General features: G+C 42.1%; 2 protein-coding genes across 4 annotated transcripts; one reads left to right on the top strand and one right to left on the bottom strand.

Moving 5' to 3' along the window:
* Positions 1 to 768: 768 nt before the first annotated feature.
* Positions 769 to 7,856, bottom strand: LOC306943674 (cytochrome b-c1 complex subunit 6, mitochondrial-like). 3 transcript variants are annotated; one of them, XR_013792441.1, is made up of 5 exons: positions 7,723 to 7,855; positions 5,692 to 5,814; positions 2,756 to 2,917; positions 1,093 to 1,364; positions 769 to 1,046 (listed from the first exon to the last, which is right to left on the bottom strand). XR_013792441.1 is itself a non-coding variant. In XM_079530183.1 (4 exons), the coding sequence occupies exons 1-4, from the start codon at positions 7,768 to 7,770 to the stop codon at positions 1,332 to 1,334; spliced, it is 363 nt and encodes a 120-aa protein (XP_079386309.1). In that variant the 5' UTR covers positions 7,771 to 7,856; the 3' UTR covers positions 769 to 1,331. The 3 variants fall into 3 exon arrangements, 2 of the variants coding, with proteins under 2 accessions (XP_079386309.1, XP_079386308.1); XM_079530183.1 differs by having other exon boundaries at positions 769 to 1,364; positions 5,695 to 5,814; positions 7,723 to 7,856; XM_079530182.1 differs by having other exon boundaries at positions 769 to 1,364.
* A 25-nt stretch (positions 7,857 to 7,881) lies between these two features.
* Positions 7,882 to 18,382, top strand: nsun4 (NOP2/Sun RNA methyltransferase 4). The gene is made up of 8 exons (XM_079530164.1): positions 7,882 to 8,124; positions 8,801 to 9,029; positions 9,760 to 9,895; positions 10,845 to 10,999; positions 11,538 to 11,692; positions 11,899 to 12,023; positions 14,082 to 14,214; positions 17,033 to 18,382. Exons 1-8 carry the CDS (start codon positions 8,032 to 8,034, stop codon positions 17,174 to 17,176), a joined length of 1,170 nt encoding a protein of 389 aa, XP_079386290.1. The 5' UTR covers positions 7,882 to 8,031; the 3' UTR covers positions 17,177 to 18,382.
* The last annotated feature ends 2,965 nt before the right edge of the window (positions 18,383 to 21,347 follow it).

Below are 21,347 nucleotides of genomic sequence, written 5' to 3'. Positions count from 1 at the left end.
GTACTGGTTTAAATCTGACACGATATCTGGGTTGTAAGAATATTGCTGTCTCGTACGGAAGGCAATGGGAGTCTCTCATGAGGCAAGCAGCATGAAGTGCATCTTGATCTAGGTACCCTCTAGGTACCCTCACTAGGTACCCTCATTAAAAATGCCTGGACAACGCTCCACACGTCCCAAACTCTTCTCCCTTCTGGCCCCAAAACTGTGGAATGCACTCCCTGTTGCAATCAGAACTGCAGCATCACTCCCAATCTTCCGCCGTAGTCTGAAGACCCACCTTTTCAGACTCCATCATGGTCCATAGCACTTATCCTACCCCCTTAGATAGCACTTTTAGACTTAGATAGCATTTGAAACAGACTTATAGCATGTCATGTAGACAGCACAATAATTGCATTGTATGTAGTCATAGCACATCATAGTACATATGTATAGCATAGTATAGTATATATATATAGTGTCATTATATAGATATGTTCTAGTTACGTTCTTAGCTTACGCATGTTTCATGATAAATGCATTTTATATATGATGTATTCCCATGCTTTTGTTCTTGCCTAATGTAAGTCGCTCTAGATTAAGAGCGTCTGCTAAATGCCTAAATTGTAAATTGTACCTTCCATTTTCTTTAGACATGCTCTTACAAAAATATTGTCTAATTGGCATGGTACAGTGTACAAAAAGTGCTTTGATTTGAAAACGAGCATGTAATGTTTGGATTCACACTGACAAGACATTCAAACAAGGATTCAAACGAAGACATGATTGATCTGGTCTTCAGTGCTTGGCAAGTTTAATACAGTGGATCCTGAGTGTACCATTATCCAGGTGTACAATGGTTTGTACCACAGACATATAAATGCACTAGAGCGGATGCTATTCAAATGTTTAGTAGAAATACTGGTAACAAAAAAGCCAACTTTATTGCCCAGTCACAGTGATGATTAAAACTGACAGTCTCTCCATTTCTCTGAGGTTGGGTGGATTGGTCATATTATTTCATAAATGTGAAGAGTCCAGTCTCACTGTGTGCGCGCCGCTGCCTTTAAAACATGCATCAACTGCCTAGACGAGCAGCACTCAATTCACACAATTCCTGGGAGCTTGTCAATTATATGCACGGTGCAACTAAAAAGCACGTTCTGTAATCCAGGTCCCTAAACACATTAACAAGAGTTGTGATTTATACACATAATACACAGAAAAATAACTTGAGGTTTACTGTTTGTGTTCCCCGGTTCTTGCTGTTCCCCCAATATTGTAATTGTACAATTATTGTACTTAAATATATCCTACACATTACTGGAATTTAGAGATGGGTATGGCGTTCATTTCACCTTGTGGAAGAGCCGGTGTGCTACCTGTAATGAGAAAAGGGATAAGTATCATGAATGGCAGCATTTCTGCAGTCATAAAAGAACCGATGACTATTCACTGTGCCTTATGTACAGGGCAAGAATGACAGTTAAAATGTAAGATAATCACAGTGCTTGCCTTGAATGCACCAACCAATGCTAATCAAGAGAGAATCAGTAAATGGTGTGAACTCTAGTCAACAGAAAATTAGTAAATGGGGGTAAAGGTCACATAGTGATTATACCTTGGGAATCATGTGATACCTGTCAAATTCAGGTTCAAATGTTTGGAGGCATTTTTTCAAACCTAAAGTTGCAACTGCTACTTTACTGCGGGAAGTTCAAGTTGTATAACTGACGCTGCATTATTTACATTGTTCATTTAAAGGTAGGGTAAGTGATATTTTGGTGAATATTAAGTAGTTCCGGTCATTTGGTGGGGGAGACTGGGGGCCATGCACTAAAAATGAATGAAGCCATCATTTGTATTGTTGACTTATTTCTACCATATACAGTGACTTTTGTTCAACTTTGACCCCTCTGTCACATGGAACTATGGTTTTGTGCTGCTGCTGGCATGATAGTGGACAATAGTTCCATGTGACAGAGGGGTCAAAGTTGAACTAAAGTTGTACTATATGGATAGAAATAACAATACAAATGATGCTAGTTTTGTGGATTCATTTATTTTTAATACGTAGCCCCCAGATTGGGGGCCGGAATTACTTAATATTCACCAAAACAAGACCAGAAGTCCCACCACGGGATTACGCAATTAATACCTTTGCAACCACTATATTAATGGCAAGTATTTCCTACAGATTTAAGTCCAAAAATCTGAACTAACCCCTTTAAAGCTTTTTTTTAGGCCTGTATTCTGTTTGTTCAGTAACCGTGGTCTCTGTCTGTTCAGCTCTTCCAACAAAATCATCAAAACCGTAATCCGTAGTTCTCTCGCCTGACCGGACCTCATAAAATTGGTATGCCGACCTGAAAATGCATTTTCTGTTTACCAAAGAGCTGGAGAGACCACCGTTGCTGAACAAACAATGATTAATATCAGAATATAGACATGCAAATCTTATGGGGATCAAATAGGGGCTGGTGACCTAAAAATATATCAAATTGGAGGTAGGAGGTAGTTGATTGATTGACAAAAAAAGAGTTGTCTATCAATAATAATCAGTTAACAGCGTCGCAGTCCACTAGTCCTTTCCTAACATTTTAGTCTAGTTTTTATTTGTTGACGAAATTGTCAGTATATTTAGTCTCAGTTTTAGTCATCATAGCTTATAGTTTCCATTTAGTTTTTGTCAGTGAAAAAAAAGGTAGACGACGGGGACATTTTTCGTCTTCGTTTTAGTCGACGAAAACAACACTGGTGCACACAAACTTACACAATGGTCCCGTGCGTGCAGGAAGTCAAACAGTTCCTCCGTGCAGTCCTCCAGTGTCTGGGACCTGGATCCCACCCGGTCTGCACACGTCTCCAGGCGCTCCTTGAGGTGTACACAGTGTGACGTCTCCGCACACTTGCCTCGTATTGTTTCTAAGGGGTCCTATTGGGGGACCAAAAGAGCATATATATGCCAGTGAAGGGGGGAATAAACTTCTAAAACAAAAAGTTATTTTTCATTAGGACAGCCGTTCCCAAACCTTTTTGGCCATGCATGCCCCCCCTGTTACCTCCTGACCTTGCTGACGCACCCTCCCACATGGAAATATAAATTGCATGAGCTATATAGACACATACTGTATATTTCCTATTTAACCACATATATGCACATGTATGAACCTGAATATATATGCAGCATAGGCTATATTCTGAATATACTTGCCATATTGGCATAATATGTTAATAATATTATAGCACTACCATTAGCCATTTCATGTTGCGCACCCCCTAGAAGGCGCCCGCGCACCACAAGGGGTACACGCACCACAGTTTGGGAAACACTGCATTAGGGCATAAAGAAGTCAGTCAAAATACAGAATTCAAATATTTTGACTACACGTGGATTATACAGCCTTTTTTCAGTTCAGAGTTTAGTTATTAATGTCAACTACAGAAGTGGCAACAAAATAAACGTATCTTTAATTTAGATGTGTAGGACTCCTAAATATACAACATACTGTACAATTGCAATTACTGTTAAAGGGGAATTTCTCCCTAAACCTTTTTTTACAAAAGTAAGTTGATAATTATGTATATTGACAAAAAAATAAAAATAAGAAATAAATAAAGATATAGGGGGGCTGAAGCTGCAGCTTGAGATGAAGCTGGGGCTGGAGGGGTGTAACGCTAGAACTCCTATTCAATCGCGCAATTGTTTTTTGTTTTTTGTTTAAATCTGTTCTAGATGATGTGACAGCAACACTCCATGCATTGTTGACACTGCACTCTTCCTGGTCTACCTGAGCTGATGTTAGACCCCCCCAGCAGCAGCCCCAGCCCCAGCTCCCCTATATCTTAATTTTTTTGGTCAATATACATAATTATCAACTTACTTTTGTAAAAAAAAGGTTTAGGGAGAAATTCCCCTTTAAGTAAAGGTGACTAAAGTTCTATCTGCACAAGAAAATGATGCTGTTCAAATACCACGTGGCACAATGGATGTTATGTTACAGTGTCAGAAAAAGAGCATGACTCTTTTCAACACCTGTTAAGGTGCAGTGAAATACGAGCGATGGCTATAGGACTGTCACTGAACCCTATATATAGGCCAAGAATGATGTGACATTCGTAATGTAAGAGAATCACAGTGGTTGCCTTGCCAGTGAATGCAGCACTAACCAGTGCTACTCAGTGCAAAACCCTATTAACAGTGACCTAGCTCTCCATCCATAGCTCTAATGCGTTGCATTTAGAGCTATGTTTATGTTACTCTCGACTTCCGGGACTCGCATGAATGCAGACCAGCCTCTTGTCTTTAGCGTAAATAAAAAGAACGTTTTGCTACTCACCAAAACAAAGGCGGGTTGTGTCATTAGAAAGCCTACTTTCCTTAGTGGAAGCACTCCGAGCCCCCCACCACACATATAAACGGTACTTTTTGGCCAGAAAGGGATTTTCTTTTCACCGGAGGAAAGTCGAGAGTACTGTAGCTCTAAATGCAACGCATTAGAGCTATGGACCAGAGCTAACAGTGACCCTAACAGGAAAGAAGCAAAGAACTTGACAACCATGCAAGAATCATGCCTCAAAGAGTTTAGATTATGCAGAATTCAGTTGCTTTTAACTCAAAGAATGGATGCTTGTCTCTTCAATATGAAGGCCAACAACAGCACACAGAGTAGGTGTTTGTCGATTTTTAGACAGGAGCGTACTAACACGAACACTAACCCTAACCTAGGGGACGGGTGATAAATATTGTATTGTGATAAAATGCCTTTTCAGAGATATCGTATATATATCGTGATACAGTGAATGTGCCTTCTATGATTTGCAGTTCTATACCTTAATTTATACTTTTGTAGAACAACGGTTTCATTAGTCAAAATGTAAATGTAAAAGTATTTTGGTCTAAACTCCTTTTTGAGTGGTGCAACCACTCCAAGGAACAGCAAGGTCCCTATGTCCGTCCCAGCGTCCCTATGTTTAGAGTACCAACAGGGGGCGCTGTTGCACCACTCACTTCAGACTGGTCTGATTTTCTTTTAGTTTTTGCTACCTTGTAGGTGTTTCTCGCCCCCCTAGTGGCGAAAAAAAAAACTTCTGGGAACTCAGATTAGTAGCCTAATGCTAAAATTGAGGGAACAGCAGGGCGAGGGAACATGCAGGTATATGAATGACCCCGATTAGACTGGGCCCAGCTACACAAATCAGCCCTAATTGTTTTAAATCATTTTCAAAAGCTTTTCCGTGTTCCAACTTAAAAATATATTAGTTCCGGAATCCAAAAGAGCCTAATTAACTTTCATTAACCCATTTAGACCTGACGTCGAAATTTAGAAAATGTCTTCTAAATCCTGACAGTTTTCTGAAATACCTATGTTTCTATATCAGGTGCTCAATATTTCATGTCAAGGACCCCCAGAATTATCTGTATTTGGCTGCGGACCATCTGAAAATATGTTGTTCCAGGGACCCCCCACCCCCAGAAGCAAAGATTTGAGAAAAAACATTCGCTCTGAAAGAATATATATTCAAAGATTTGCACCACATTTTCACGATTTTACAAAAATAGCAGACCTACAAGCTCGGTGCCGCGCTATGAGCTTGTAGATCTGCTACTTTTCAACAGCTAAAGCATAATATAATGCTTTAAAACACCAAAAGGGGTTCCCGCCCAGAATGGGTTAATTGGATTATGGTGAAGCAATACTGACTTACCACCATGTCTTCCTCATCTTCCTCCTCCTCCTCTTCTTCCTCCTCCGCTGCCTCCTCCTCCTCTGCAGCCTCCTCCTCCTCCGCTGCAGCCTCCTCCTCCTCCGCTGCAGCCTCCTCTTCCTCCTGAGACAGTGAAAGTTTGAGAAAATTGAATTACACTGGTCTTAAATGGGCTTAAATGAGAAAGACCAAAATGTAAGATACACAGTAATCTCCTCTTAATGTACTCGTGCAGTGTAAAGCAAAGCAAAGTTCTTTGTTTACCCAGGGTAAGTGGACTAAGCTCGAGATGCTTGTTTACACCCACGTCCTGCTCATAGAACATTTCATGGTTGGGGTTCAATGCCTTGCTCAAGGGCACTTCAGCGGTGGTAATTTGAACGTGCCGGTCCGGGGATTCGAACTGGCGACCTTCCGGTATCAAGACCGCTCCAGCAAACCGTTTGGCCACCGCTGCCACTACACATGCGTACACATGTAAGCATCATTTGTACACCATCCATCAGCATTAGACTATTAACAATCAGCATTATACAGGTGTTCATGTATATGCTTATCAATTAATTGTCTTTCGTTGACATTGTCAGACACTGTCAAAACAGACATGAAGCAATAACTATGTCGTTAATGTATTGTAAATGCAATGCAATTATAATATTACGTAATTTTAATGATTGATGAAAGGATAACACAAAAAGCCCAAGGGACTTGTTTCCATTGTGGTCCTGACTCCTGAGTATAAATTCATTCGTTAATTAATATTAACATTTATATTAATTAATAAACCCATAATATTATAATAAACGCAGCCCCAGAAAGTCTACATTTCATGACATATGCACGTATGACCTCCGGGCATACGTAACGTTGCGATTGTTGCTGCTGGGTACGAGTCACCATAGAGTATTAAAAGGGGAGCGCGTCACCAGGTACACTCCTGTGTGCCCCATGATCCCCAAAATAACTTTATGTTCAGTCCTGCACTCCTTTAGGGCCCGCCTAGCCCTGAAACATGACATGTTATAATCATGAGAACCATGGCTATTCGGGCCCCGTCGGTCGGGTAGGAGAATTTTGTGCGTGTGAAGCTCGTGGAAAAGTGGATATATTTGACTAAACACACGCTTTCTGCCAGAACTTTAAAATGAATCGCAGGAATACAATGAATTGGGGGGTCAGTACAATACAGTACACAGCGACGCTACCACCCCAGCAAGCACGGTCAGGACCTGGACGAATTAGCGACGTCTCGATTGGGGCCAGATCAAGTCAAACCAAGACTAGTCACATCTGGCCCAGAATGTCACCTGATATTCAACCAACATAAATTGTGCTCACTAAGACGGACGTCCCTGGATGCATCAGAGAGAGTCCAATCAACGCCAGATCAACTTAAGTCATATCATAAATTCATAACTGGTCAGATCTGGCCAAGAATAAGCTATATTATTAACTGGTGAAGACGTAAAGATCACCCCCACGTCTATAAATGTTTTGATGAATTGAACAAGGTGGACCCTCTTGTAAACAAGTGTAATGCTTTATTGGGTCGTCCACTCACAGTTAACAGTCTTGAGTTGTGCTTGAAATGTACTGTAATTCTGCAAACTGTTTTGTGTTAATACATATTTCAATCAATCAATCAATCAATCAATGTGATCTGGCCTAGTCCTGAACGTCACCGGAGGACGTCATCATAACGTCATTTGGCTTGCTGGGACTTGCAATGCCACCGCAGTGAATGACCGTCGCGGACACATGCAGGAGGAGGTCACAGCAGGGGTGATATATGGCTGTGTAATTAATACTGTAATACATGACATGTCTCAATGTCTGTAATATCCATAGATTGTTAAAAAAAAGATAAAGGAATCAGAAGCTATTCTAATATCACAGCCATGCCAGGGCTAGAAGTAACAACTGAGCAGCAACATCATGGCAGTACACGGTACACAGTTGTTACTTGTTAGTTAACTATTGGTTGGTATGTGGACACATTTTCAACGCATACATTCCAGGGCAATGTCATACCTCGTCATCGGGATCGTCGTACGTCATCATTTTGTTTTCAAAAACCATATTTACAGTATAAAACAGCTGTCCGTCTGGAGATAGGTGTCAAAATTCGGTTGTAGGACGTGGTTAGGTCACACGCAGGAACCCACTAGATCGTTTCGCCGGATATATCCTCCTATTGGCTGACTCTGACTTCGCTTAGTGGTTCTGTTCCAATCATCGGCCTAGGGTTTGGTTTCAGAGCCCGCCCACGTGACGCAAGGACGCGGAACCTTTGTTTTGGGCCGAGCGGCCGACGGAATACTAAAACTGCAGCACGGCAAGATGGCGGCGCTCATGGACACGAGATTACTCCTGAGGAAAATCAAGGATTTACGTTGTCTAACTCCTAGACGAAACCGTGTAAAAGCCAAATGGGTATGTAAAATAAATACTATGCGCATGAATGACCTATCACTGTTTGCGAATCACTGTGGCATCATTCAATTCAATTCAATTCAAAGGAGCTTTATTGGCATGAGAAAACATGCCAAAGCAGTTTACATTGCCAAAGCAATTTGTCACAAAATCACAAATAAGATAAAAAACAGTTGAAAATGGGGAAAGTACTGTTGGAGGGGCTACAGCATTTTGTAAACAGAGCTATGTCACATTTGCATCGTATATACATGTTATGACATTGACAGGTTATAAAGCTTTTTTGAAATAGCAGCATTTTTTTGCAGTCTCTTTGGGACAAATAGCAGCATTTCTTCTCAGGAGGACCATTTAAATAGTATACAGAAAACTCTGTTTACATGTGCACGGTCCAGCGTAGCCCTAGAATGTCTCTGTTGACCAGACCAGTGAACACTCACTTTTCTTTCACATTGCACTGATTGAAATGGTCACAAATTCCCTTTGAGGTGGTATACAGCGCGGACATTTGTGTTGTTTATTTCCACATAGCGCAGGATAGTTGAATAATTTTACTGTAGACTATTGAATGCTGTTGTTCTGTATTGACTGTGCTTCAGTTCTTGTTTTTCTTACCTTTTGTAAAGCTATCTATCTATCTATCTGATACATATCTCCTGTTCTATAACCCCAACAGGCTGGAAGTCTACCCAAGCACCCTGCCAGCAGTCTGGCCTTGCAGAACTTTGACGCCACCTACGGCCACCAGCTGGGAGAGCAACGGTGGCCGTCGGTCCGCGTCAGCTTGCTCTCCGAGCGCAAGTACGGAGCCCTGCTCAATGGCTTCTCTGCCGACGAGGCTGTCGTCGGCGAGCTAGAGGCCCAAGGCTGCAGGGACTTCATCGTAAACACAGACCACCAGGATGGTAAGGGGGTGCTGTTCAACATTCTGTGCCTTTTTCAAGTTTAACCCATTTCGGTGTTGGAACCCTTTTTGGTGTTTTTAAGCACTATGTTATACTTTAGCTATTGAAAAATAGCAGATCTACAAGCTCATGGCACGGCACTGAGTGCCGCGCTACGAGCTTGTAGTTCTGCTATTTTCTTTTAAATCGTGAAAATGTGGCGCAAACCTTTGAATATATATTCTTTCAGAGCGAACGTTTTTAACTCAAATCTTTGCTTCTGGGGGGGTCAAACAGAGGGTCGGCGGCCAATATACGCATATTTTTGGGGGTCTTTACATGAAAATGTTTGAGAATGACCGACATAGAAACATGGGTTTTTCAGAAAAGAATTGTAGAATCGAGCTCAGGTCTAAATGGGTTAATGTGGTGGACATGGTTATGTTTTTAAACTGAGGTTTCGCTGAGGATTGCGATTTTTCACGACTTACTGTAGTTCTTGCCGCCCTAGTGTAGCGGTTAGACTTGAGCATATGCCTTTCATGCGGAAGGTTGTGGGTTCGAACCCTGCCTGGGGTTCGACGCCAGCAAGGGCATGCGGTCGCCGTGACGGGTTCCCAACGCCAAATCAAACGGGTTCAGATCTGAGCCAAGTCTCCTGGGGAGGCGCGTCTGAAGCCCGTCCTGGACTGGAGTCTCCGGACTTACTGTGAAAGCAAAAACAAACTGTAGTTCTTCTTGTACCCAATAGGTGGAGCAAAGTCAGAGGGCAGGACGGAGGAGGAGTACACTGACGTCAGTCAAGAACTGCCACCGCCACGGCTCAGCCCCAACATCAAGTGTTTAGTGTTTCCAAGAGCAGATATCACAAGATTCAAGCCTACTAGGTGAACATTGTTTCTGCAATTAAAGTTGAGGGGTGAGTGGGGGTTATCCCCCGCTTAGACGCAACACTAGATTTGTTACAACAGGCCCGCTGTTGTAAGCTCTGCTATTTTCAGCAAGTGTAAAAACGTGACGGCATCAAGGCCCGCCAAAATACATTTTAGTCGACTAAATCAACTGTAGATTTAGTCGACTAAAATCTTATGATATTTAGTAGTCGACTAAAACATTCCGGGCGACTAAAACGAAATGAAAACGTTTCAAGAGACTACGGCTAAAACTAAAATAGAAAATTTGCAAGAACGTTGCAAGCAAACGTAAAACAGCGGCCGTGGGGTTGTGACAGAGATAACATACACGTTACCAAAAAAGGGGGGGACAGTAGATGCACAACGGAGAGCGCTTGTTTCACCGGACAAATCTGCAAAGTGTTTGTCCCCCGTAGACATGTTATGAGCTATTTTCAGTCAAGAAATTCACTCTTGCTACTTCCTAATTAAAAAAAGAAAGAAAAAACACTTCCAAGCTCCAACACTTACTTAGCAGAAAATAGCTCATAACATGTCTACAGTAGATTTTTAGGAAACAAACGCTTTTCAGATTGAAAGAGGATAATTCAAGCTTTCCATACAGCTGCAATGTCGGTGCGTTTAAACGTCGATTAATACTATCAGATTGATGAATGGGCTCTCAATGGCTGGTGTTACAACTCTAGATTCAACCCATTATGAAAAAAAAATCTAGTGTTTGCAGTTGCAAATTGCGGCTATTCCCCGCTGAACTCCTAGAGATCTGTTCTGTGCAATAGCATTTGGGATACTGACGTGTGTATGTAGGTTTAGGTGAATTCATGACACATTTGCATGGTAAATGTCAGCAATAATATCCGCAGGCCAAAATGTTGAATTCTAAGCCTAATCTTTTTGTTCTGTGTCTCGCTCTCCTGTTTAGACCAGACGTGTATGGCTTACGGTCTTACTACCTGATGGATGCTGCCTCCATCTTGCCTTGCCTGGCGCTGGATGTCCAGGAGGGTCACTGCGTGTTGGACCTGTGTGCTGCCCCAGGTGGAAAGACCCTGGCTCTGCTTCAGACCCCGGAGATACGTACGTAAGAGCACGGATCTCATCTTTTTTGTTTTTTAATGTTTTTTTTTGTGTGGCTTTCGCCTTTATTTTATGGAGGGACAGACAGTAGGCTGACAGGAAATGGGGAGAGAGATGGGGGGGGAAGACATGCAGTAAAGGCCGTCGGGATCGGGAGTCGAACCCGCGGCACACTGCCAGACTGGGTTACCAGCCAAGGTGCCTGGACCACTGAGCCATGGCCCAGGCCAGATCTCATCTTTTGTCTCTGGTTTCATATTTTTGTTGCTCTTTCTTTATTTCCCCGGTAGCCCTGCCTGTAGCCCAGAAGCCCTAATATGATCTCCTTTAGCCAAGGGGGGGGGGGGGGGATTCACATTTGGCTGTGCAGTAGATGTTTCATTTCCCAAGTGAGACTATTGTTGTTTCCTCATCTGTCATTTGTTTTAACTCGCCCTCTCTCTCTCTCTCTCTCTCTCTCTCTCTCTCTCACCCCCTCTCTCTCTCTCTCTCTCTGTGTGTGTGTCCGTGTGTCCTTTATCGATGTTGTTCGATAAAGGGTTTCTATGTGTGAATGATATGTCGGTGTCTCGGACGTCACGTCTCAAAAAGGTCATCGACAGCTACATTCCAAAGGAGCTGAAAGGGAGACTGCGTGTCACCTCCGAGGATGGCACAAAATGGGGTGAAATCGAGAAGGACGTCTTTGACAGGGTAAAAACAAAACATGGTAGCTGGGCAAAATTTACATGGAATCAATTGTGGTTGATCAAGAATTGTACATTTTTATTTTTGAGTTCCAAGCCAACTTATGGAATTTGTACAAAATTGCCGTGCTACACGTGCTGTTATTGATATTGACTTTACCTCACCTTTTAAAGAGTATAACTACAGGCTTTAACCTTCTGTTCTGTGCCCAGGTCCTCGTTGATGTCCCCTGCACCACAGATAGACACTCAGTCTTGGAGGACGACAACAATATATTCAACAGGAGTAGAACCAAGGAGAGACGCATGCTGCCCCAGCTGCAGATGGAGTTGTTGCTGTAAGTGGCAAGTGTGTGTGTGTGTGTGTGTGTGTGTGTGTGTGTGTGTGTGTGTGTGTGTGTGTGTGTGTGTGTGTGTGTGTGTGTGTGTGTGTGTGTGTGTGTGTGTGTGTGTGTGTGTGTGTGTGTGTGTGTGTGTGTGTGTGTGTGTGTGTGTGTGTCGTGCGTGCAAACATATTATCTGGAGGGGAGCATTGTGTTCTATTATTATTCTATTAAAGTGGAATTTTTCAGGTACGTCAAAACGGACTACACACCAGAAAATAGTAGTAATTGGCACGTCTGGTCTGATGCCTCGGTATATTCCGTTGGCTACAATGCTTCTGACGCAGACGTGTGACTGAACAGAGATTAAAATAGGGTGCAAAACGCAGTTTATAGTTAAGGGACGCAATAAAACGACCTCTGCATCCACGGGATGCACTACTGTACTCGGCATGTACAGTAAAAATAATACACGTAAAAAAAACAATCGCGAAAAATATGACTCCGAACTTCGTTGAAGTGGGACTCCTAAAATGTCCCTGGGACTCATCTAAAAGACCATCCCTGCATCCTGGGACTCCTTGAAAACCTATTTACATGACTGCACTAAGACAGCTAATCAAATTAACACCCTGAACGCCCAGGACAAAGTTCTTTGTCCTTTCTATTAGTAACGCCCGACGCTCAGGACAAAGTATTGTCCAAAAGACGAAGTTTATTGATACGAGAACGGATCGCATGGCTGTATAGCCCAGGAGCGCCTGCTGGGCAATCCTCGGTGAGGCGCAAGAGTGAGACGTCATCAAAAAACTCCCTCCCCTGTTTAGCTGATGAAAACGAAAATCTTAAAACGTTCATAACTCGCGATCTAAATCATCCCGTCTTTATGAAAAAATATCCTGTGTTAGACGGCGCTCCGCGGTCCAGTTGCTAGTCTCGATAGATTTATTCTTGTCTCCCGTTGTTGTCGATCGACTCTAGAGTGGTGTGGCTATTGTTAGCTGCTATACACACATCAACCACTTCCGCCGGTCCGTCCGGAAAAGGGGTCCGTGTTTATAAATCGACTGGGCGCATGAATGTAATGGATTAAATAACCCTGGCCGCTTAAAGTGTTAATAATGGGTGTGTGTTAGGTTTAGGTATGTCAAAACCGTCTCGCATTGGCATACCCTTGGCTCTCTGGGCACACTTTCGACAGGCGTGGCTTTCACTAGTATTGTATGTACGGAGTTGCCAAATCCGTGCTTGTTCACCGTGTTTGGGTGAGTTGGGTTTGACATTATTTACGATTCTGTGCTATTGGCTTAAAGTTTCTGTGCTATTGCTTAAAGTTCTCAGTCCTGGGGACGGATTTCAGTCCTGAGGATTTCATAGGGGTCATTTAATGAGATCAGTGCAGATTTGCGAGAAGGAAAAAAAACATTTTCAGTCTTGGGATTCTTTTTGGCTTTACGCCCTGTTTAATTGGGTTTCAACTCGGACGGGGCTGAGTCGGCTCTACCGAACTCATTCGACGCGACAATTTGCTCGCTTTAGCGTGCTCGGTGGTGTCTCTCGTGCCTCAAGTTTCGTTAGACACGGCGCCCCTCCGTCACAGTCACAGGGAGGATTTCAGTGTAATATGTAACAGGTTTTGGGGTTTTCTAGGCGGGTATGTACGGAAACGTCAATCCGTGGTACTTCACCGTGTTTGGGTGAGACCGGGTTTAACACACACACACCCTTTATTGGTCATATTTAATGCAGGTGCATTGCTTACTAGCCCTGCCATGCTTTTAACCCATTTTGGGCGGGAACCCCTTTTGGTGTTTTAACTAAGCATTATGTAATACTTTAGCTATTGAAAAATAGCAGATCTGTAGGTCTGCTATTTTTTGAAAAACCGTGAAAATGTGGCACAAATCTTTGAAAATATATTATTTCAGAGGACTTTTTTTTTTGTTTTGACGTCAGGCCTAAATGGGTTAATCTGCTGTAGTCGTTAACCTGATCTAGAAAACAAGTCTACAAAATCAGCTTTCATGACGAGTTAAAAAAAAAGCTTCCCTTTGTTTCTGTCTGTCCTTACAGGGCTGGTATCGAGGCGGCGCGTCCTGGGGGAGAGATCGTCTACTCCACCTGCACCCTCTCCCAGCTTCAGAACCAGTATGTGGTGGAGCAGGCCATCCACCTGGCTAGAGAGAACCTCGGCATCCACCTTCAGGTCAGCACACACACACACACACACCACACACACACACACACACACACACACACACACACACACACACACACTTACTTGCTTATGGTTGTCCATCGAATCTGATGATGACGTCCACTTATGTCCTTAACAGTGAGTTCTTTGGTGGCTAAAGAGCCCAATCCTGGATCCACATTTTTTATTGCAGGTGGGGCATGGGTAGGTTGTAGTGGTGGTAGTGGTACTGGCAGCCATGGGTGTGTTCCTCCTGTGTCTCTGTTGCCTCTGTTGCTGTCTTCTGACAGTCCTGTCCTCCTCCAGCCTTTGGGTTCCTTTGTGACAGCGCTGCATGAGTCACGGTCACACACACACACACACACACACACACACACACACACACACACACACACTATATATACACAAATATGCAGCTAAATAGCCATGGTGGTGGCTCAGCCACTTAATGTGCAGACTAACTGTGCTGCCGGAAGAACTCTTCCTACTTTGTTCTCTGGTTTGCTGCTTCTTTGCCTATACTGTATATACAATTGCAAAAAGAGCAGATGAACTCTTTTTTTTTGTTATACGGTACTGTCCACTCCAACACATGTCTGATCATTTGGCAGCAACTCAATGCATTTAGGCCTATAGTCGTGGTCAAGGTGATCTGTATCTGTTAAAAACGAGCATCAGAATGGGGAAGAAAGGTGATTCTGAACGTGGCAGGGTTGTTGATTTGGTAAACTAAATTTGCTAGACCTTTTTTTTTTTTTTTTTTTAATAAAAGCACACAACCATCGGAGCTGGTGACCTAAGCAGGCAATCTTGTGAAAGGCCAGGCAACAATGAGAGAATTCACTAGCATCTCAAACACATAACTTTGCAGGATTGTAATTTGTAGCTATGAGCAACTCTTCCACTTGCTGTCTTGACCCTGTTGCTAATAGTGTTTTAAATCATATTTAAAACACAGTCATGAATTCTATTAATATATTACTTGAAAGATGGTTCCATAACCACAATTAGCATTTCAAGTGCATGGATTACACAGACTATCAAGACATTCACATTCTATGCATTTCGTGATTGTGTGTTCACATGTTTCTTACGCCAGGGTTGCAATGTGGTGAAACGCATGCGGTACATGTGGTGAAACACGACACGTATGTTATTTTGAATGAGCTAATTCAATATTAATGTTACGGGGGGGGTCCTGGATCATATATCAGTGTGTTTCTACTTGCCCATTTGAAATAAGCTTGCAGTTATAAATTGAAACCAAAAATACAAAATCCTTGCACGGTTTAACCACACTGGGAGGTCTAGAGAGGAGTAATGTCAACAAAAAAACTAACATATCATGGCACTGCATTTTTTATGTCCCTTATAAAGAAAGTGACAAAAAAAAACTATTCTTAAATTTCATCTCAATTCCTAACTCTGCAAAATGCTGAAAAAATCTTTTGAAGGTTGAATGCACTTTTTACAGGTCCATTGATTGAAAGGTTACAGGCTACAGCCTGTAACCTTTCAACTGACAGCTAGCAGAACTTTTCTAACAAAATACTCAAACCAAACAAGAGAGAACACCTCACTCCAGACCTAGCTGGACGTCCCTGTGTCGTTCGGACTTTCATTCAAGTTTTATTTGTTCTCGAAATTACACTGAGTAGTTAAACTCATTCTGGGCGGGAACCCTTTTTGGTGTTTCAAGCATTATGTTATACTTTAGCTATTGAAAAATAGCAGATCTACAAGCTCATAGCGCGGCACCGAGTGCCGCGCTATGAACTTGTAGGTCTGCTATTTTTGAAAAATCGTAAAAATGCGGCGCAAATCTTTGAATATATATATATTCTTTCAAAGTAAATGTTTTTAACTCTGGGTCTAAATGGATTAAACTCATTTTCAGTGTCGACGAGTAATACAATCACATATAGAAAAGAAATACATCAGAAGATCCAGGAAAAGACAAACAAAAGGTATACAATGTGAATTACAGAGGTTTACAAATAAAAAGCTAAGACAAATTTCAAAACAATCTAAAAACAGTTCCATATTGTGGGGGTCTGTATGCTCACCAAGGTTTTAAAACAACTCGAGGGTATTATTAGGGCCACAGAAGCTAAAAGCAGATCTACCAAGTTCAGAGTTAACTTTTGGTACCTTGAATTTGGGGACATTTCTTGACTTACTGTGACTTAATTTGACATCACAAACCGTTGTTTTATATTATTCCTTCACAAGCCTTTAGACCTACGCCTTGCTAGATGCAAAACCTTACCGTATAATATAAGAGGCAGGTTGAAATCTAAAAAACAACAAAAAACACACTTAAATAAAATCATAATAATAAATGGCTGATCTTCTTTTGTTTTATACTAAAAGAAAATGTGTTTACGGTTTGCTTCCTTTTAATCCGTTTGCTGTTCCTATTTTATGTCTCTAAAGTAAAGCACGTTAAGCTGCATGTTTTGTTTGAAAGGTGCTATAATGACAATTATGTCATCTAATTAGCTTTAAATAATCAAAATATTAGTATTGGTATATATTAGTATAAATATATACTGGGGCACACTAAATGAGAATGAATTTCAGTCAAAAAAGTGAATAGAAATCAAAGGTTCAATAATATTCTGAAGGGAAGCCCCTTCAGAATATTGCCGTCCTGGATGTACAGGTCAAAGTTATATATATTAAAAAAAAGATATATATATATATATATATATATATATAATTTTGTTTTTCTGACAGAAATAGTGACTAAATACAGATGGTAACTTTTTATTTTTTTTTCTCCTTTTTTTTATGTCCACCTTCGCACCAATGAATGCCATCTCAGGTCCTCGACCTCCGGCCCCTCACCAGGCTGTTCAGCAACACTTTTACCTTCGCCCCTGACTTGGCCCTGGGCGAGATGGTCCTTCCACACCTGACGGCCAACTTTGGACCCATCTACATGTGCAAGCTGAGGAAGATGGTTTAGATTAGGAGGAGGACGACTGTACAGCAGTAGACTGGATCTCCATTTAGAGGGGGAAAAAAGTCAACTAAAAAAACCCTTCATCTGATTACTATACCATGGATGGACACTAGAGGGTGCTAATAATGCATGCCTCTATAGGTACCGTGGTTGAGGCAAATAGAACTCGGCTGTTTCGTGGCGCTTCTGTGTACCCTTAACCCATTTAGACCTGAAGACGATTCTACAAATGTCTTTCAGAAAAACCTATGTTTCTATTTCAGTGGTTCTCAAAGTGTTTCATGTCAAAGACCCCAGGGACCCTCCCCCAGAAGCAAAGATTTGAGTGAAAAACGTTCGCTCTGAAAGAATATATATTCAAAGATTTGCGCCACATTTTCACGATTTTTCAAAAAATAGCAGATCTACAAGCTCATAACGCGCCACCGAGTGCCGCACTACAAGCTTGTAGATCTGCTATTTTTTCAATAGCTAAAGTATAACATAATGCTATAAACACCAAAAGGGGTTCCCGCCTGGAATGGGTTAAGGGCGTGACGCACTTCTACAGTATATGGAAATATCTGTGCTCGTATATAGATTGTTTTAGTGTCTATATTCCGTAGAGACCACTGCTATTATCAGGTTCAATATACTTATACGTCTAAAAATGGGTTATGCGAAACAAGGTCATAATGAGCAGACAGGTAATGACTTCTTTGACCATTTGGGCTTCTTCTCACACGACGCGGGCCTCTAGCCCGTTTAGACCTGAGGACGATTCTTAAAAAACGTCTTCTAAATCCTAAAAAAAAATCTGAAAACACCATGTTTCTATGTCAGTGGTACTCAAGCTTTTTCATGTCAAGGACCCCCAGAATTATCTGTATTTGGCCACTGATCTCCATCTGAAAATATGTTGTTCCCCTGGAAACACCCACCCAGAAGCAAAGATTTGAGTTAAAAACGTTCGCTCTGAAAGAATATATATTCAAAGATTTGCGCCACATTTTCACGATTTTTCAAAAATAGCAGACCTACAAGTTCATAGCGTGGCACTCGGTGCCGTGCTATGAGCTTGTAGATCTGCTATTTTTCAACAGCTAAAGCATATTATAATGCTTATAAAACACCAAAAGGGGTTCCCGCCCAAAATGGGCTAGAGTAGAGCTTTTCATTATTCTGGTTGGTAGTGATTCCATTTTTTTTTTTTTTTTTTTTTTGCATCGACATCACCCCAAAGGAGAAACGTTTTCCCCTCTCTTATCACAGCATAATGTGAGTGGGAAAGGTACCTCTTTTTTTCCATCACACCACTGACGACCCTTTATGTTGTCCTACCGACCAGGCAATGTAGCATGAAAAAGCTGTGTGTGTGTGCGTTTGTGTGTGTGCGTGCGTGCATGCGTGCGCGTGCGTGCGAGTGTCTAACGAGCGGGACACACACGAGAGTCATCGACATCCCACTGTCATTAAGCGGCTCGGGAGTGCAGGAGCCGCGTCCCATCGCCGTTGAGGGGAGAAGAGAGGGCCCGAGCGCTCGGCGGCACTTCCCAGATGAACATTAACCCATTTTGGGCGGGAACCCCTTTTGGTGTTTTTTTTGTTTTTTTTAATGGTGGCTTTCGCCATTATTTTATATATTTTCTGGAGGGACAGACAGTAGGCTGACAGGAAATGGGGAGAGAGAACCCGCGGCACACTGCCAGACTGGATTACCCAGCCAAGGTGCCTGGACCGCTGAGCCACGGCCCAGGCCCCCTTATGGTGTTTTAAGCATTATGCTACACTTTAGCTATTGAAAAATAGCCGATCTACAAGCTCATAGCGCGGCACCGAGTGCCGCGCTACGAGCTTCTAGGTCTGCTATTTTTTTCCAATCCTGAAAATGTGGCGCAGATCCTTGAATATATATTATTTTAGAGCGAAAGTTTTTAACTCAAATCTTTGCTTCTGGGAGGTCCCTGGAACATATTTTCAGATGGGGGGTCGGCAGCCAATGTCATAACTTTTCTGGGGTCCTTGACATGAAATAATTTGAGAACCACTAATATAGAAGAAACATAGGTTTTTCAGAAAACTGTCATGATTTAGAAGACTTTGTAGAATCGTCCTCAGGTCTAATTGGGTTAACCCATTTTGGGCGGGAACCCCTTTTGGTGTTTTAAACATTATGTTATAATTTAGCTATTAAAAAATATCAGATCTACAAGCTCATAGCGCGCCACCGAGTGGCGCGCTACGAGCTTGTAGGTCTGCTATTTTTGAAAAATCTTAAAAATGTGGCGCAAATCTTTGAATATATATTCTTTCAAAGTGAATGTTTTTAACTCGGGTCTAATTGGGTTAAAGAGGCAAGAGACGGTGCTAAAATGGGAACGTCTCGCCTCACTTTGCCCCCACCCCTTTCTTTCTTTTTTTATTCCACAGATGAGTGCAGATAATTTTCAGTGCGATTGTGAGTGATTACTGTATTACCGCGGTAAAAGGGGGGATGTACCGGCGAATGCAGAGGGAATTAATGAGACATAAAAACTATTTTAGTATTGACTGCGTTCGTCTCCGGCGGGGGGTGCCCTCCTGGATGCCTATGCACGCATCTTGTGATTACCTAAACGTATTGTAAATATGTGTTTCTTATGGGCCCTTACATAACCCCTTTAGACCTGACATCGAGAAAAAAAGAAAAGAAAAAAGTCTTCTAAATCATGACGGTTTTCTGAAATACCTATGTTTCTATATCAGTGGTGCTCAATATTTCATGTCAAGGACCCCCAGAATAATCTGTATTTGGCCGCGGAACCCCATCTGAAAACATGTTGTTCCAGGCCCCCCCCCCCCCCCCCCCCCCCCCCCAGAAGCAAAGATTTGAGTTAAAAATGTTCGCTCTGAAAGAATATATATTCCAAATTTGCGCCACGTTTTCACGATTTTTCAAAAATAGCAGACCTACAAGCTCATAGCGCGGCACAGAATGCCGCGCTACGAGCTTGTAGATCTGCTATTTTTCAATAGCTAAAGTATAACGATGCTTAAAACACCAAAAGGGGTTTCCCGCCCAGAATGGGATAAATTTTACATGTTTTACCACTTAGGAGATGGCAGACTATTAGAGATGAGTTACTCTCTAGGTCCTCCATGTATCTGTGTGGACTGACTGGCTGGCTGCTTTATTATTGAATTAGCCAATGATGCGCTGCTGTGTTTTTGCATCTCTGTAAAGCTTGCGTCAAAGAACCTATATCAGAAAGATGAATATTGTGGATTTATAACTCCACACCGTTGCGATGGTGTCATTTTGCTATGTATGCAAATATTGTGTAAATATTTGTTAATAAAAAAAACAAATTACAGTAATGTTCTCATGCCTTGTACCTATTGGAATTAAATAATGATGGAAGTGAAACGGAGAACACCTTAGTTTATTTCATTGGTAAGAGGAAATGCCTGGAATCGTATAGCCCTAATGGAACTAAATTAAGATGTCGGTACCTCCTAGCAAATCCAATCCATATATTGGTGCATGCTATGGTGGCAAAGTTCTGAACTCCCACATTTTGTATTTAATATATTTTTGCTCGGGTTTAGAAATTATAACTGGTCAAAGTTAAGTTAATTGGGAGGATGTATTATAAAAGGATTGTTTGACGTTGGGTGAGTGGATTGTCTTTTTTGACATTTTGTCACGTGAAAACGAATATGACAAACTACTGACTTTGTAATTGTGTTTATTATTATGTGGCAGTTCTGAGTGCAGGAAGGACTACATGAAGGCTTTTGGGGTTGTGGTTTTTAACATTTCCGGACGCCGACTTCTTCCGTGTGGCCCCAAAAACATACTCAAGTTTATGGTATTGGACCATCATTCATAGTCCCCTTCAGATCAGAAGTCTATATATAAGACTATTCTACGCTTGCAATGCAAGGTTAGTTCTAGTCCGTCTCCCTAGTGTCTTAAATGGCTCTATTATGAGCTAAATTCATTGTTGGTGTGTGTGTGTGTGTGTTTAGTAGTGCATTTTTTTTAAAGCCCAGGGGCATGGATCAGACATGCGTATAGGCTGTGGGAGAGAGAGATTATCTCACCAATGGTGGTCTTTGTCCCAGACACCCTGTGAGGAGTGGTCCCAGCAGGACTCACTCTCTCTCTCTCTCCCCTGTCCCCCCATACCACCACAGCACTCTCTCTCTCTCT

Source organism: Electrona antarctica (assembly GCF_951216825.1).
Source record: "Electrona antarctica genome assembly, chromosome: 19".
Lineage (NCBI taxonomy): Eukaryota > Metazoa > Chordata > Actinopteri > Myctophiformes > Myctophidae > Electrona > Electrona antarctica.
The sequence above is the reverse complement of the archived record's forward strand: the minus strand, read 5'-3'. Positions and strand labels throughout refer to the sequence as shown.